Source organism: Heterodontus francisci, chromosome 23, assembly GCF_036365525.1.
Source record: "Heterodontus francisci isolate sHetFra1 chromosome 23, sHetFra1.hap1, whole genome shotgun sequence".
Classification (NCBI taxonomy): domain Eukaryota; kingdom Metazoa; phylum Chordata; class Chondrichthyes; order Heterodontiformes; family Heterodontidae; genus Heterodontus; species Heterodontus francisci.
The window spans coordinates 3,076,345-3,091,777 of NC_090393.1; the positions used below are offsets into that span (position 1 = coordinate 3,076,345).

At 42.6% G+C, this 15,433-nt stretch overlaps 1 protein-coding gene across 9 annotated transcripts in view; it reads left to right on the forward strand.

Moving 5' to 3' along the window:
• LOC137382533 (M-phase phosphoprotein 9) overlaps window positions 1-15,433 on the forward strand; it is a 129,695-nt gene that overhangs the window by 80,397 nt on the left and 33,865 nt on the right. For all 9 annotated transcript variants that reach the window (XM_068054537.1, XM_068054531.1, XM_068054532.1 and 6 more), the window contains 4 exons: window positions 1,308-1,481; window positions 6,363-6,483; window positions 7,780-7,883; window positions 7,986-8,245. In XM_068054537.1, coding sequence (XP_067910638.1) covers window positions 1,308-1,481; window positions 6,363-6,483; window positions 7,780-7,883; window positions 7,986-8,245 — 659 coding nt within the window. The remainder of the gene's footprint in view (window positions 1-1,307; window positions 1,482-6,362; window positions 6,484-7,779; window positions 7,884-7,985; window positions 8,246-15,433) is intronic.

The window sequence follows — 15,433 nt, forward strand, 5'->3', positions numbered from 1 at the left end:
CTGAAGATGGTTGCAAATGTTTCAGCCTTGTCTTTTGCACTGACTTGCTGGACTCTGCTATCATTAAGGATGGAGATATTTGGGGAGGCTCCTTCTTTTGTTCGCTATTTAATTGTCCACCACTATTCATGACCATATATGGCAGGACTGCAAAGCTTTGATCTGATCCATTAGTTATGGGATCACATTGCTCTGTCTATAGCATGCTGCTTCTACTGTTTAACAGGCATATGTCCTGTGTTTTAGTTCATCACTTTTAGGTACTGCTCCTGACATGCTCTCCTGCACTCCTCATTGAATCAGGGTTGATGCCCTGCCTTGATGGTAATGGCAGAGTGAGGGGTATGCCAGGCCATAAGGTAGAATGCAATTCTGCTGCTGCTGACGGTCCACAGTGTCTCGTGGATGCTCAGTTTTGAGTTGCTCGATCTGTTCTGAATCTGTCCCATTTAACACCATGTTAGTTGTTGTGTTATTGGTTTCTAACACAAATGTACTAAACACTGTGAGGATGATTGGTAAGTTGAATGGAGGGTTCTTTATTACAGAATTACAGGGGTGCTGTTCCAATATGCGTGCTACCTGTTGACTACTACTACTACAACTACTGTATCACATGTTGGCTTGCATCACTTCCTGTGATGTATACCATACTATTTGCATATACAGCAGTATGTGGAGGGTACACACCAACATGGACTGGTTGGGCCGACTGACCAAATTCCATGTTGTAACTCTTATGTATTTCTGTGTGTAATGATTTTGTATATAACTGTTTGCTTAATATACTCTAAGAAGTGACTGTATCTTGTGTGCTCTCTGTTATGCACACTGTTTCTTTTGTATGGGTTTTTACTTTCTGACTGACTCACTGTCTTCCTTCCCTCCTGAAAGCTCTGGCTTATGCTGGGGTAGAGGTATCGTTCCATTGGCTTTGCCAACTCTAGAATCGTGTTTTTTAATATTCTTCAGTGGTAAGCTTAGATAGTGAGTGTCTATTAAATTTTGGCAGGCTTTTCAATTGTGGGGGCATTACAATTACTCTTAACCTCCACTAGTGTCCACATACACACATTATCCAGCAAGGGTAACCAATTACTAGTTGTTAATCCAGGAACAGAGTTGATTTGCAGTGACCTGACTAACTAACTGAACACAGGGAACAGAGACCAAAACTATAACCTGGTTTGTATGGCTCAGTTTCAAAGCTCAGTCATTGAAGAAGCTGTATTAAAAGAAAAAAGGTTCAAAACTGAAACTCCCTCTGATAAACCTAGAAGTGTCATTTATATGTTTGTATTAAACAGAATTCTTGAATCGCAGACAGACTCTAGGATTTGTGGACTCCACCTATAGCAGAGACAAGTCTATGGACTCGTTTAAGGATCGAACCAGATCAAAAGACAGTAGTTCTCCCCCAGGCCAAAGATCATCATCTGTACCCCCTTCAAATAGGAGGTTGACACCCACTTCTACACCAAGTAAGAATGTTTCTGTGAATCCTTCAAATGTTTAAAAGCTTGATTGTTGACCATTTCCTCTCCTCCATTTTTGTTAACCTATCAAACAAATTTTCCTATATTGACTTCAATCAGTAATGGCAAAAGTACAGTGGCAATGAACAAAAATCAAGATTGTACATTATTTTTAGTAAAGTCTTATTGTTGCTTTATGTGTAAATACAAACATATGAATTAGAAGCAAAAGTAGGCTATTCAGCCCCTCAAGCCTGCTGCACCATTCAATAAAACCATGGCTAATCTGTTTGTGTCTCGAATTCCACACTCCCGTTTACCCCTTGCCTAACAAGAATCTATCTACTTGCGCCTTAAAAATATTCAATGACCCCGCCTCCACCAGCTTCTGAGGCAGAGTTGCAAAGTCTCTCAACCCTCCAGAGAAAAATTTCTCCTTATCTCTGTCCTAAAAGGGCGACCCCTAATTTTAAAATGGTACCTCCCAGTTCTGGACTCACCCACAATCGCAAACATCCTTTCCACATCCACCTTGTCAAGATGTTCAGGATCTTGTAAACTTCAATCAAGTCTCCCCACACTCTTCTAAACTCTAGTGAAAACAAGCCCGGTCTGTCCAACTTTCCTCAGAAGACAGCCCACTCAGTCCAGGTATAAATCTTGTGAACCTCCTCTGAACTGCCTCCAGTGCATTTATATCCTTCCTTAAATAAGAAGACCAAAACTGCACACAGTATGTGAGTGGTCTCACCAGTGCCCAGTATAACTGAAGCATCACATCCTTACTTTTATTTTCAATTCCTTTCATAATAAAGGATAGCATTCCATTAGCCGCCTTTATGACTTGCTGTACCTGCATAATATCTTTTCGTGACTCATGCACTAGAACACCTAGATCCTTCTGCACCTTGGAATTCTGCAGTCGTTCTCCGTTTAAGTAATACTCAGCCTTTTTATTCTTCCTGCCAAAGTGAACAACTTCACATTTCCCCACATTATACTGCATGTGCCAGATTTTTGCCCTCACTCAACCTATCTATATCGGTCTGCAATCTCCTTTATGTCTTCTTCACAACATACTTTCCTACCTATCTTTGTGTCATCTGCAAATGTAGCTACCATGCCATCGCTCCCCTCATCTAAGACATTGATATAAATTGTAAAAAATTGAGGCCCCAGCACAGACTCCTGCCGGAGTCCACTCGTCACATCCTGCCAATCAGAAAAGGACCCATTTATGCATACTCTCTGTTTTCTGCCAGCCAGCCAATCTTCTATCCATGCTAATATGTTAACCCCTACACCATGAGCTCCTACTTTGCACAATAACCTTTTTTATGTGGCACGTTGTCAAATGCCTTCTGGAAATCCAAGTACAGTACGTCAACAGGCTCCCCTTTATCCACAACGCATGTTACTCCTTCAAAGAACTCCAATAAATTGGTTAAACATGATTTTCCTTTCACAAAACCATGCTGACTATTCCCAATTACCTTGAGTTTTTCTAAACGCCCAGCTATAACCGCCTTAATGACTGATTCTAACACCTTCCCCACGACAGATGTGAAGCTAACTGGCCTATAGTTAGCTGTCTTCCGCCTCTCTCCCACTGCCCCCCGCCCCCCAACCTTGAATAGAGGGGTTATATTTGCTATTTTCTAGTCTGTTGGAACCTTTCCAGAATCCAGCGAATTTTGAAAAATTAACACCAAAGCATCTACTACCTCATTAGCTGCCTCTTTTAAGACCCTAGGATGAAGTCCATTAGGACGCGGGGACTTGTCAGTCCACAGCTCCATCAGTTTGCTCAGTACCACTTCCCTGGTGATTGTAATTTCACCAAGTTCCCCTCTTCCTTCCACTTCCTGATTTATAGCTATTACTGGAATGTTTTTTGTATTCTCTATAGTGAAGACAGAAGCAAAATATTTGTTCATTTCATCCTCCATTTCCTTATTATCTACTATTAATTCCCCATTCTTGCTCTTTTAGAGGACCAGCACTCACTTTACTTTTTTTTTCCTTTTTTAAATACCTGTAGAAACTCCTGCTATCTGGTTTTGCATTTCTAGCTAGCTTCCTCTCATACCCTAATTTCTTTCTCCTGATTAACCTTTTAGTCATTCTCTGCTGTTCTTTATATTCTGACCAATCATCTGACCTGCCACTCATCTTTGCGCCATTATATGCTTTTTTCTTAAGATTGATGCTTTCCTTAACTTCTTCAGCTAACCACGGATGGTGGGTCCTCCCCTTAGAATTTAGAAAATAAGTAGGGATATACTTAATCTGAGTATTCTGAAATATCCCCTTAAATATCTGCCATTGCTTCTCTATTGATCTGTCTCCAAGCCGAGTAACCCAGTTCACTTCAGCTAGCTCTGCTTTCATGCACACATAGTTGCCTTTTATTTAAGTTTAAAATACTGTTCATAGACCCACTCTTGCAAACTGGATGTAAAATTCAATCATATTGTGGTTGCTACTGCCTTGAGGCGCCTTTACTCTGAGGTCATGAATTAATCCTATTACATTACACAATATCAAGTCTAATATAACCTGCTCTCTGGTTGGTTCCAGAAAGTTTCTTAGAGCAGCACAATCTCGAAAGCATTCTATGAACTCCTCATCCAGGCTACTATTGCCAAGCTGATTTTTCCAGTTTATCATTGGATTAAAATCACCCATGATTATTGCCGTCCCTTTATCACAAGCACCCAATATTTCTTCTTGTATACTTCGCCCTACATTGTGGTTACTGTTAGGGGGCCTGTAGATCACTCCCACTAATGGCTTCTTTCCCCTACTATTCCTCATCTCCACCCAAACTGATTCTACATGCTGATCTCCTGAACCAAGATCATCTCTAACTGTTGCACCAATGCCATCCTTGATTTAACAGTTATATCCCTCCACCTTTATCTTCGTATTCTTCTTGAATGTCATATACTCCTCAATATTCAGGACCCAATCCTTGTAGTCCTGCAGCCATGTCTCTGTAATGACTTTCAGATCATTTTTATTTACTTCAATGTGCACTATCAGTTTGTCTACTTTGTTATGAATGCTACGTTCGCTCAGATACAGAGCCTTTAGCTTTGTCTTTTTGTTATCTCTGTAACATCTAGTCCTGACTGTTGGTGTGTTCTTAGGTTTTTTCATTCTGGTCTTCATTTCTCATATTACTATTCTGCTCTCCTGCCTTGACTGTACCCCTTGATTTGCTACATTTATCTAGGCTTGATCCTTCACCCCCCTTGTTTAGTTTAAAGCCCTCTCTACTTCCCTTGTTATACGGTTTGCTAGAACACTGGTCCCAGCATGGTTCAGGTGCAGACCTTCCCAACGGTACAGCCCCCACTTTCCCCAGTACTGGTGCCAGTGACCCACAAACCGAAACCCACTTCTCTCACACCAGTCTTTGAGTCACATATCCATTTCACTAATCTTATGTGCCGTCTGCCAATTGGCACATGGCTCGGGTAATAATCCAGAAATTATTACTCTTGAGGTTCTGCTCTTCGATTTGGTGCCTAGTTCCTCATACTGTCTATGGAGAACCTCCTTTCCTGGTCTACCTATGTCGTTGGTACCTACATGGACCACGACAAGTGGATCCTCCCCCTGCCATTCCCACTCCAAGGTCCTGTCCAGCCCTGAGCAGATGTCCCGAACCCAGGCACCGGGTAGGCAACACCGCTTCTGGACTCGCGCTCTGGGCTGCACAGATCAGTGTCAATCCCCCTCGCTGTATTATCCCCTACTACCACTATGTTCCTTTTTTGCTCCTCCCACTTGAACGGCTTCCTGTACCACAGTGCCATGGCCAGTTTGCTCATCCACCTTGCAGACCTCGTTTTCATCCACACAGGTTGAGAGCACCTCAAGCCTGTTTGACAATTGCAAAGTCTGAGGCTGCTGCACTGCTGTCTGCTTGGTCCCTTTGCCTGCCTCATTCACGGTCACATCCTTCTGTCCCTCATTGCTGACCAAAACAGATGACTCTATTCTAAAAAGTGTGACCATCTTCCAGAACAAAGTGCCCAGGTATTTCTCCCCCTCCCTTATGTTGCGCAAAGTGATTGTAAAGTGATTTCATTGAAATAGAATCCTTACTTTCAATTTCTCATGAATACTGCATATCTTCCGTAATAACTCCATTACCTATCAAGTGACTATCAGGGTGGTAGAAGATGAACTAGATGGACCTTGGTTTCTTTTTTTTTGTCTAGCAATTCCTATGTTTAAATTGACCAAAGCTGAGTGTATGTTGCATGAACCTCACTATACCTATGATGCATTACACTGAAATTAATATTTTATTATTGCCCACTTGTGTGGATTAAAATATAAATGAAAGGAAGAAGAAGACTTCTAAGACTTTGCAGTTAGGGATTTCCCTCAGTAAGTCTTCCTGGTGCAGCTAACATATAAAACTTTGAAAATTTGTCCTACAATGCAGTGGGTGATGGAGTGAGGGGTGAACACGGGCATAATTCCAGCTGTTGGGTCGTGCCAAATGGTGAGGTATTGAGAGAAAGTGTGATGTTTTCCTGCAGAAGTCTGGGAAAGTCATATCTGGGTAGTCAATGGCCTCTAGCTGTAGGACATATTAACAGTCTGCTAACAGGTCACTTCCCTGCCCTGTCAGCAGCAGATACCAAGCCTTGGAGCTTGGAGACTGAAGATGGGAAATAATTTAGCAGAAGAAACTGGAAATTAAAACATTTGGCACTGGTATCTGTAATGCCTATCGGCTGATTCCGCACCGCCTGCCACCCAACCCCCCCCCCCCCCACCCCACCCCCCGGAACTGCTGTAACCCAGCTGATGATGGATTTTTAAAATGCACTTGTTCAAATACTGATTTTTTTTTTTCTTTGACAGCTAAACGAAACACTTTGCTAACATCCTTGTCTGCTAAGTCCAGTCCCAAGCGTTGTCCTAAAGAGAATTTGTCCCCTGGATTTAATCACCTCCTTGGCAAAGAAGAAAACGCAGTGACAAGGTAATTGTCTCCATTCGGTAAAATCTAAACCTCAAAATAACAGGTCATTATCCATGAGTTCTTCATAAAATAGTGAGGTAGTGGGGCTTGCCCATGCAACATGGACATTATGTGGTGAGTTTGATTTAGAGGGAGGATGGTGCTCACAAGGCATTTGTGTGAAGATGCTTCAGCCTGTACTATTAAACCCTTATTATGTTCTACCTGTTTAAATATATCATGTAATGCTATGTTAATACAAAGGATGGCTAATGTTATAATTTAAATACACTTTAAAAAGTTAAACAAGTTGTGAACTAAGCCTATATTTAGTGAGCATGCCATTGAGCTGTTCTAATTGTCTGTCATGGTCGTAAGAGTCATTACAGCACAGAAGGAGGCCATTTGGCCCATTGAAATCTAGTTGGTTCAGGTGGTCTAGTTGGCTTCTTGGCAGTTGAGAACAGGTACTTGTGTGATACTGTACAAGAGGTGCTTTTTATATAATGTTTCCATTAGTTAATTTTATCTCAAATTTTTTCCACTTCAGTTGGTTGTGTAGCATATTTGATCATTTTTTTTTAACCAATATTTGACTAGAGTGGCATCTATACGAGCTTAGTCAAGTGACGGTGCTCCAGTTTCGAGCTGTGCCATTGGCTGAATAAGGCTGAATATACCCTTAAGTGGCAAATGCTGCACAAAACACTCAGTTGTATCCATTAGAACGTCACTTAAAGAATGCAGCTGTCATGGTTAATAATGTATGTTTTATGTTGTTTAGCACATGACATGAAATACCTATAAACTTTGTACAACAGGGAAAAAAAATGAGTGCCAGAAAGGAAAGTCTGTTTGTGTCCTATTCGAGTAAAATTGAGCAAGTCTGAAACAAATGGTCCACAGGTTTGTGAATACATTATTTGACATTGCTTCAAACTGTAAATGAAATCCATGCTAGGGCAAGAGTGGATCTGTCCTAAATGTGTGACCTGCAGAACACCTGAGAATCAGCCATTGCATATGACCCATCCCAGTACCAAACTATTTGACAGAAGAAATGGCAAATATTAAATGAAACACTTTCCTAACTTAGCCCAACAATCAGTGCTGCAAGTTTGGTTAGTGTTGTATCAGCACGTTGATTGAGCCTGGGTAAGCGGTACCAAAGTGATGCCGTGCAAATGGCCTGGGATGTTCCAATTTCTGCAATGCTGACTTTGGAACTAAATTTGTACAGATGTTTTATTATTCAGAGAATGATTATTATGTTCTCAGTGTGAAATCTTCCTTTTAAATGAATCATTTTATTTTTAGATTTGACGTGAACTTGGATGAAATGGAGCTTCCAAGTTCAGTTCCCTCTCGCAGTTCAAGTCCAAGAAAAAGACTTCAGTTCTTTCCACTGGAAAATACAAAAGGTAAATTATATATAGTATAAAATTATTTGAAAAACTTTGCAAAATACTAAGTTAAATGCAGTTATTTAACTGTTTATTAAAAAAGAATGCATTTTTTTGCAGCAATACAAAATTCAAGGAGTTGTCTTGATGACCAGTTTCAAGTTGGCTCACTCTCAGATTCTGTACTAAACGCAGTGAAGCTGGGGTCTGTTACTAGTCGGCCAGCTTGGGAAGACAAGACAACCACTTTTCTTCAGAAAGAGAAGAAAATTCCTGTGCTACAAACTCCCTACGAGACAGAGCTGACGTACAAAGCAAGAATGGAGGCATTAGGAGAAACTGAGAAACTTTTCGATGCACTTACACAAGAAAAGCAACAGGTAATGAAGCAAATTACAATTTATGCCCTTAAATTTGGAACATTTTCAATTAAAATCTTTATTAGGAATAATATATTGTACTAAAGTTTTGGGATTTGGTGAAGCCCTTCTGCAATTGACAATGTATCAGGTATTTTGCAAATAAAAATGTTGCATTTTTGCATGCAGTAATTTTACAAATAGTGACCTTTAGAGCCCCAGAAGGGCTTCACTAAATCCCAAAACTTTAGTACAATATATAATTCCTAATAAAGATTTTAATACAAAAGAGCTGTATCAAGGGCCAGCAAAGCATGGGCAGTGTAAACTCCAGCACTTACAGCAGCTGTATTTCACTGCAGATGGTACCTTAGATAAATGAGGTTGTCTTGCTGAACAGGGAATGCCAGCCTGCAGTGGAACAGGTTTGATTGATGGATCTTTTGCTTTTATTAAGCTCCGCAGAAATGTTGGGGGCAGAAGGAATATTTTAATAAATGAACTGCAAAGCCAAACTAATCTGTTAAAGGAATTCCTGATCATTGTGAGTTAGAATTCCTTTGCCGTTTAATGTTGAGTCATGTGATGAAATAATTCATTCAAAAATATATCAATCTAGTATGGATTATGGAGTACCTACTAATATATGGTTTGGGATTCAGATTTTTTTCCCCTCAATCTGGAGCCAGACATGAACCATTTTAAAATGGGTTTTGAAGCTTGCCTGATGTAGTTAGCTATTCCAGACAGTCCCATGAGATGTGAATCCATTGGCAATTGAGAGGTGATTTAAATGGGGGATGGAAAAGTTCCCAAACAATGGCCTACTCTTAGCAATGTCTGGTCATTCAAGAGATATCCACCTTGGGTTTGACAGTATTTTTTGATCTGTCTGAGTCTTCGAATACAGGCTTTGCCACACAACACCAGATGGTGATGGAAGCAGCAGAGAGGAGGTCAGGGAATAGTAACCTTTTGTGATTTAAAAAAAATTATTTCATGGGATGTGGGCGTCGCTGGCTAGACCAGCATTTATTGCCCATCCGTAATTGCCCTTGAGAAGGTGGTGGTGAGCTGCCTTGAATCGCTGCAGTCCATGTGGGGTTAGGAAGGGAATTCCAGGATTTTGACCTAGCGACAGTGAAGGAACTGCGATATAGTTCAAGTCAGGATGGTGTGTGAATTGGAGGGGAACTTGTAGGTGGTGGTGTTCTCCTGCATCTGCTGCCCTTGTCCTTCTACGTGGTAGAGGTTGTGGGTTTGGAAGGTGCTGTCAAAGGAGTCTTGTCAAGTTGCTGCACTTGCAATTAGGGATGTGGATGTCGCTGGCAAGGCCAGCATTTGTTGCCCATCCCTAGTTGCCCTTGATAACTAAGCGGCTTGCTAGGTCATTTCAGAGGGCAATTAAGAGTCAACCACATTGCTGTGGGTCTGGAGTCACATGTAGTTCAGACCAGGTAAGGACAGTAGCTTTCCTTCCATAAAGGACATTAGTGAACCAGCTGGGTTTTTGTGACAATTGATAGATTCATGGCACCATTAGCTAGCAAAGTATATGGATCTTGGGCTTCATAAATGGAGGTATTGAGTACAAAAGCAGGAATGTTATGCTGAATTTGTACAAAGCTCTGGTTAGGCCCCAACTAGAGTATTGCATCCAGTTCTGGTCACCACACTTCAGGAAGGATGTGAGGGTCCTTAAGAGGATGCAGAGGAGATTTACCAGAATGTTTCCAGGGATGAGAGATTTTAGCTACCAGGTTAGGTTGGAAAGCTGGGGTTGTTTTTCTTGGTGCAAAGGAGATAGAGGGCAGATTTGATAGAGGTGTATAAGATAGACAAGTAGACAAGGAAAAACTGTTCCTATTAGCTGATGGTACAAGGACTAGTGGACACAGATTGGGCAATCGATGCAGGGGGGATGTGAAGAAGCAATTTTTTTACACAGAGTTGTAATGGCCTGGAACCTGCTGCCTATGAAGTTGGTGAAAGCAGAGTTGTTGATTTGAAAAGAAAATTGGATGGGCACTTGAGGGAAATAAAGTTGTAGGGCTACAGGGATTGTGTGGGCGAGTGGGAGTGACTGGATTGCTGTACAGACGGACGGCATGAATTTGATGGGCCGAATGGCTTCCTTCTGTGCTGTAATGACTGACTTTGTGACCAGAGAGGGAGCACTGCTAGATCTAGTAATGGGAAATGAACCAAAACATAGAAATAGGGTAGGCCATTTAGTCTCTTGAGCCTGTTCTGCCATTCATTGACATAGAGTTGTACAGCATAGAAACAGGCCCTTCGGCCCACCACATCCATGCCGACCATAATGCCTATTTATACTAATCCCACCTGCCTGCATTAATTCCATATCCCTCTCTGCCTTGCTCATTCAAGTACCTGTCCAGATACCTCTTAAATGTCGCTACTGTTCTTGCCTCCACCACCTCCTCAGGCAGCTCATTCCAGATACCCACTATTCTTTGTGTGAAAAATTTACCCCTTTGATCCCCTTTAAACCTCCTCCCTCTCACCTTAAATCTATGCCCTCTAGTTTTAGTCACCCCTACCGTGGGAAACAGACTCTGGCTATCTACCATATCTATGCCTCTCATAATTTTATATACCTCTATCATGTTCCCTCTCAGCCTCCTTCGCTCCAGGGAAAACAGACCTAGCCTATCCAATCTCTCTTTACAACTCAAGCCCTGCAAACCAGGCAACATCCTTGTGAATCTTTTCTGCACCCTCTCTAGCTTAATCACATCTTTCCTGTAGTGCGGTGACCAGAACTACACACAGTACTCCAAATACGGCCAAACCAACGTTATGTACAACTGTAACATGACGTCCCAACTCTTGTACTCAATGCCTCGGCCAATGAAGGCAAGCATGCCATATGCCTTCTTCACCACCCTGTCTGCCTGTGTTGCCACTTTCAGGGAACTGTGTACTTGCACCCCAAGGTCTCTCTGCAACACTCCCCAGGGCCCTGCCATTCACTGTATATGTCCTGCCCTGGTTTAACTTCCCAAAATGCATCACTTCACACTTGTTTGCGTTAAATTCCATTTGCCACTCCCTTGCCCACTTTCCCAGTTGATCTATATCCTGTTGTAACCTTAGACAACCTTCTTCACTGTCCACTATACCACCAATTTTACCACAAAACTTACTAATCATGCCCCTTACATTCACATCCAGGTTATTAATATATATGACAAACAACAGAGGGCCCAGCACCGATCCCTGCGGCACACCACTGGTCACCGGCCTCCATTCTGAAAAACAACCCTCAACTACCACCCTCTGCCTCCTACCACCAAGCCAATTTTGTATCCAATTTGCTAGCTCACCCTGGATCCCATGTGTTTGAACCTTGTGGACCAGCCTACCATGCGGGACCTTGTCAAAGGCCTTGTTAAAGTCCATGTAGACAATGTCCATCGCCCTGCCCTCGTCAATCCTCTTGGTCACCTGCTCGAAAAACTCAATCAAATTCATGAGACATGATTTCCCACGCACAAAGCCATGCTGACTATCCCTAATCAGACCATGCCTTTCCAGATGCATATAAATCCTGTCTCTCAGAATCCCTTCCAATAACTTTCCCACCACTGATGTAAGGCTCACCAGCCTGTAGTTCCCTGGTTTATCCCTGCTGCCCTTCTTCGATAAAGGCACAACATTAGCTATCCTCCAGTCTCCTGGTACCTCACCCATGGCTAACGATGGTACAAAAATCTCTGCCAGGGCCCCAGCAATCTCCTGCCTTGCTTCCCATAGCATCCTAGGATATACCTGGTCAGGCCCTGGGGATTTATCCACCTTAATGCACTTCAAAACCTCCAACACCACCTCCTTTGTAATGTTGATATGCTCCAGGATATCAGTGTTCCCTCCCTTGAACTCACTAGCTTCCATACGGACGAGAAATATTCATTTAAGACCTCGCCCATTTCCCTTGGCTCCACACATAGATTGCCACACTGATCCTTAAGGGGACCTACTCTCTCCCTAGCTACCCTTTTACTCTTAATACACTTATAGAATCTTTTAGGATTCTCTTTTTATCTTATCTGTCAGGGAAATCTCATGGCCCCTTTTCGCCATCCTAGTTTCCTTGTTAAGTGTAGTCCTACATCCCCTATACTCCTCGAGGGACTCGCTCGATTCCAGCTGCCTATACCTGACATATGCCTCCTCCTTTGTCCTGACCAGACCATCAATATCCCTCGTCAAACAAGGTTCCCTAAACTTGCCAGCCTTACCCTTCCATCTAACGGTAACATGCCGGCCCTGAACTCTTCCTATCTCACTTTTAAAAGCCTCCCACTTGCCAGACATCCCTTTACCTTAAACAGCCTCTCCCATTCAGCTTTTGAGAGTTCCTGTCTGATGCCATCAAAATTAGCCTTCCCCCAATTTAGGACTTCGACGGAGGACCACTCCTATCCTTTTCTATAACTATCTTGAAGCTAATAGAGTTATGGTCGCTGGTCCCAAAGTGCTCCCCCACTGACACAACCACCTGCCCATCCTCATTTCCTAAGAGGAGGTCGAGTGTAGCCCCTTCTCTAGTAGGGCCATCCACATACTGCTTCAGAAAACTATCCTGGACACACTTAACAAATTCTTACCCATCTGATCCGTTAGCACTAAGGCAGTCCCAGTCAATATTCGGGAAGTTAAAATCACCCACTATTGCAACCCTATAATTTCTACACCTATCTGTGATTTCCCTACATATATGCTCCTCCACTTCCCTTTGACTATTGGGGGGCCTATAGTATAATCCCATCAAAGTGATCACCCCTTTCTTAGTTTTAAGTTTACCCATAAGGCCTTGCTGGACATTATCCCCGGGACATCTTGGCTGGTCTGCAACTTATCTCCCATATACCTGCCTTTTTCCCCTTAGTACTGTCAGTTAATTTTAAATCTGAGATTTTTTTTGTTAACAATTGATTGAGCAATAATTACCATTTGCAGAAGAGCTCCAAACTTGTACCACCCTTTGTGTAGTAATGTTTCTTAATTTCACTCCCAAAGTCTGATTTTAATTTTTAGACTATGCCTCCTGTCCTAGAACCGCAACCAGTGGAAATAGGGTAAAGAGGGAGAATCTTATCAGTTCTCAATATCTTGGAAACTTCAATCACATAACTACCTAAATTCTGGGGGATAGAGCCCAGTTTGTGTCATCCCTCCTCTTGGTTTAAACCTTGGAATCCAGGTATCATTCTGGTAAATCTATGTTGCATTCCCTCCAAAGCTTCCTAAGGTGTGGTGCCCAGAGCTGTTCATTGTACTCCAAGTGTAGTCTCATCAGGGCTTTGTGTAGCTGAAGCATGACTTCTACCCCCTTGTATTCTAGTCCTTTCTATAAGCCTTTTTAAAATTATTTTCCGTACCTGTACCTCCGTCGTCGTCATCAGTCCTTCAAAACAAGGGTGACGTCTGCCAGGTTTCATGATTTGTGTGCCCTTAGGTGACTCAGCAGGCCAATCCTGGAACCAGAGGCCTTTGCGCAGAGAGGACAAGTGTTGCCTTGAGGGAGGGGGTTCTCAAGCCAGGGTCCTGTTGTCTCCTTCCGCTTTCGACACTTCTCCGCAGTGGAGTTTATGTGGTCACATGGCATGATTAGCGACAGGTTCCTCCCAGGCACCGATGTCAATTTGTCCCCTTTCCAATGAGGCCTTCAGAGTGTACTTAAAACATTTTCTTTGCCCTCCTTGAGATCGGGTGCTATCTGTAAATTGTGAAAAGAGGATCTACTTCGGAAGCTGATTGTTTGGCATGTGGAACTGATTTTGCATGATCATGGTTGCGATGCTGGAGGAATTGGCTTTGGTGAGGATGCTGGACTTTGTTTGCCCATCTTCCCACTTGACTGAGGATCCTGCGGAGACACCGCTGGTAGAAGTTCTCCAGCCACCAGAGGTGCTTTTGGTAGGTGATCCAAGTCTCTGCCATATAAAAGAGTGGTGACAACAATAACATTGTGGACTAAAGACTTTGTCCTCTCATGGTGATCTCTGTTGTCAAAGACACGGTTATGCAATTTTTGGAAGGCTGCATTGGCACAGAATCCAGATCTACATAAAAGAGCTCTTTGGTTTCACAGTAGAATTGAGTGTGGGAGCATAAGCACTGATTGTAGCTCATTGGTTGCCACTGAGTTGAAGGCATAGGGTCATGAGCCGTTTGTTAATGCCAATTGGAAGTTCTCTAACTATATCTATGATTGTTTTTGATGGCGAACCCAACTCCGTGGGTGCGATGATCTTCCTCTGGTTTTCCCTTCCAGAAGAAAGTGTATCCTCTTTCTTCCTCTCTAAGCTGGCCTTCCACAGGGAGTCGCATTTCATTGAGAGCTGCAACATTGCTATTCTATCTCACAAGCTCCCTAGAAACTATCGCGGTTCTCCTTTCAGGACATTCACTGTTTTGATTGTCCATAAGGGTGCACACATTCCAAATACAGAAATTCATGTATTTTATTGCTTGTGTGTGTTTTCGACCGCAAGGGTGGTGATCCCACTAGGTGCTGTTTCCTGGTCAGGACAGTTTGAGGGAGCCTATGTTTGGGGCACCTGGCCACTTCCTCAAGTGAGATGAGCAGAGAGGACCCTAAAAAGGACTGCTCAGTCATGGATGCTGCTGCTGCAGAAGAGCTACTGTTACGACTGAAGTGGGAGGAGTGCACTGTTAATTCAGTCCCGCTTCTCCATAGGTCACAACATATATTTAAATTTTCCCACTTACCGAAACAGTCAATCATATACTCTATTTTTCCCCAGAATAAAGCACACCAACCAGGTTTCTTTAATAAAGAACAAAATTATCAGTTTATTATAAACCAAGTTTAACTAATACTGAAGTAAAACATACACACACATTGAAAGATTTAAAGCCCCTTATCTATACCAGCACTCTCTCACGTGTCCCCTCTCTGTGTCCCCCCCTAGGAAGGGGGGATAAGAAAGGAGGGGGAGTGGAAATTTTGGTCAAGGAAACTATTACAGCTGTGAGGAGAAATGATATGTTGGAAGGTTATTCAAATGAGGCTATATGGATTGAGCTAAGGTATGAAAAAGGGCCAGTCATACTACTGGGAGTGTACTACAGACCCCCAAACAGTCAGAGGGCGATAGAAGAGCAGATATGTAGGCAAATCTCTGAGAAGTACAAGAACAATACGGCAGTAATAGT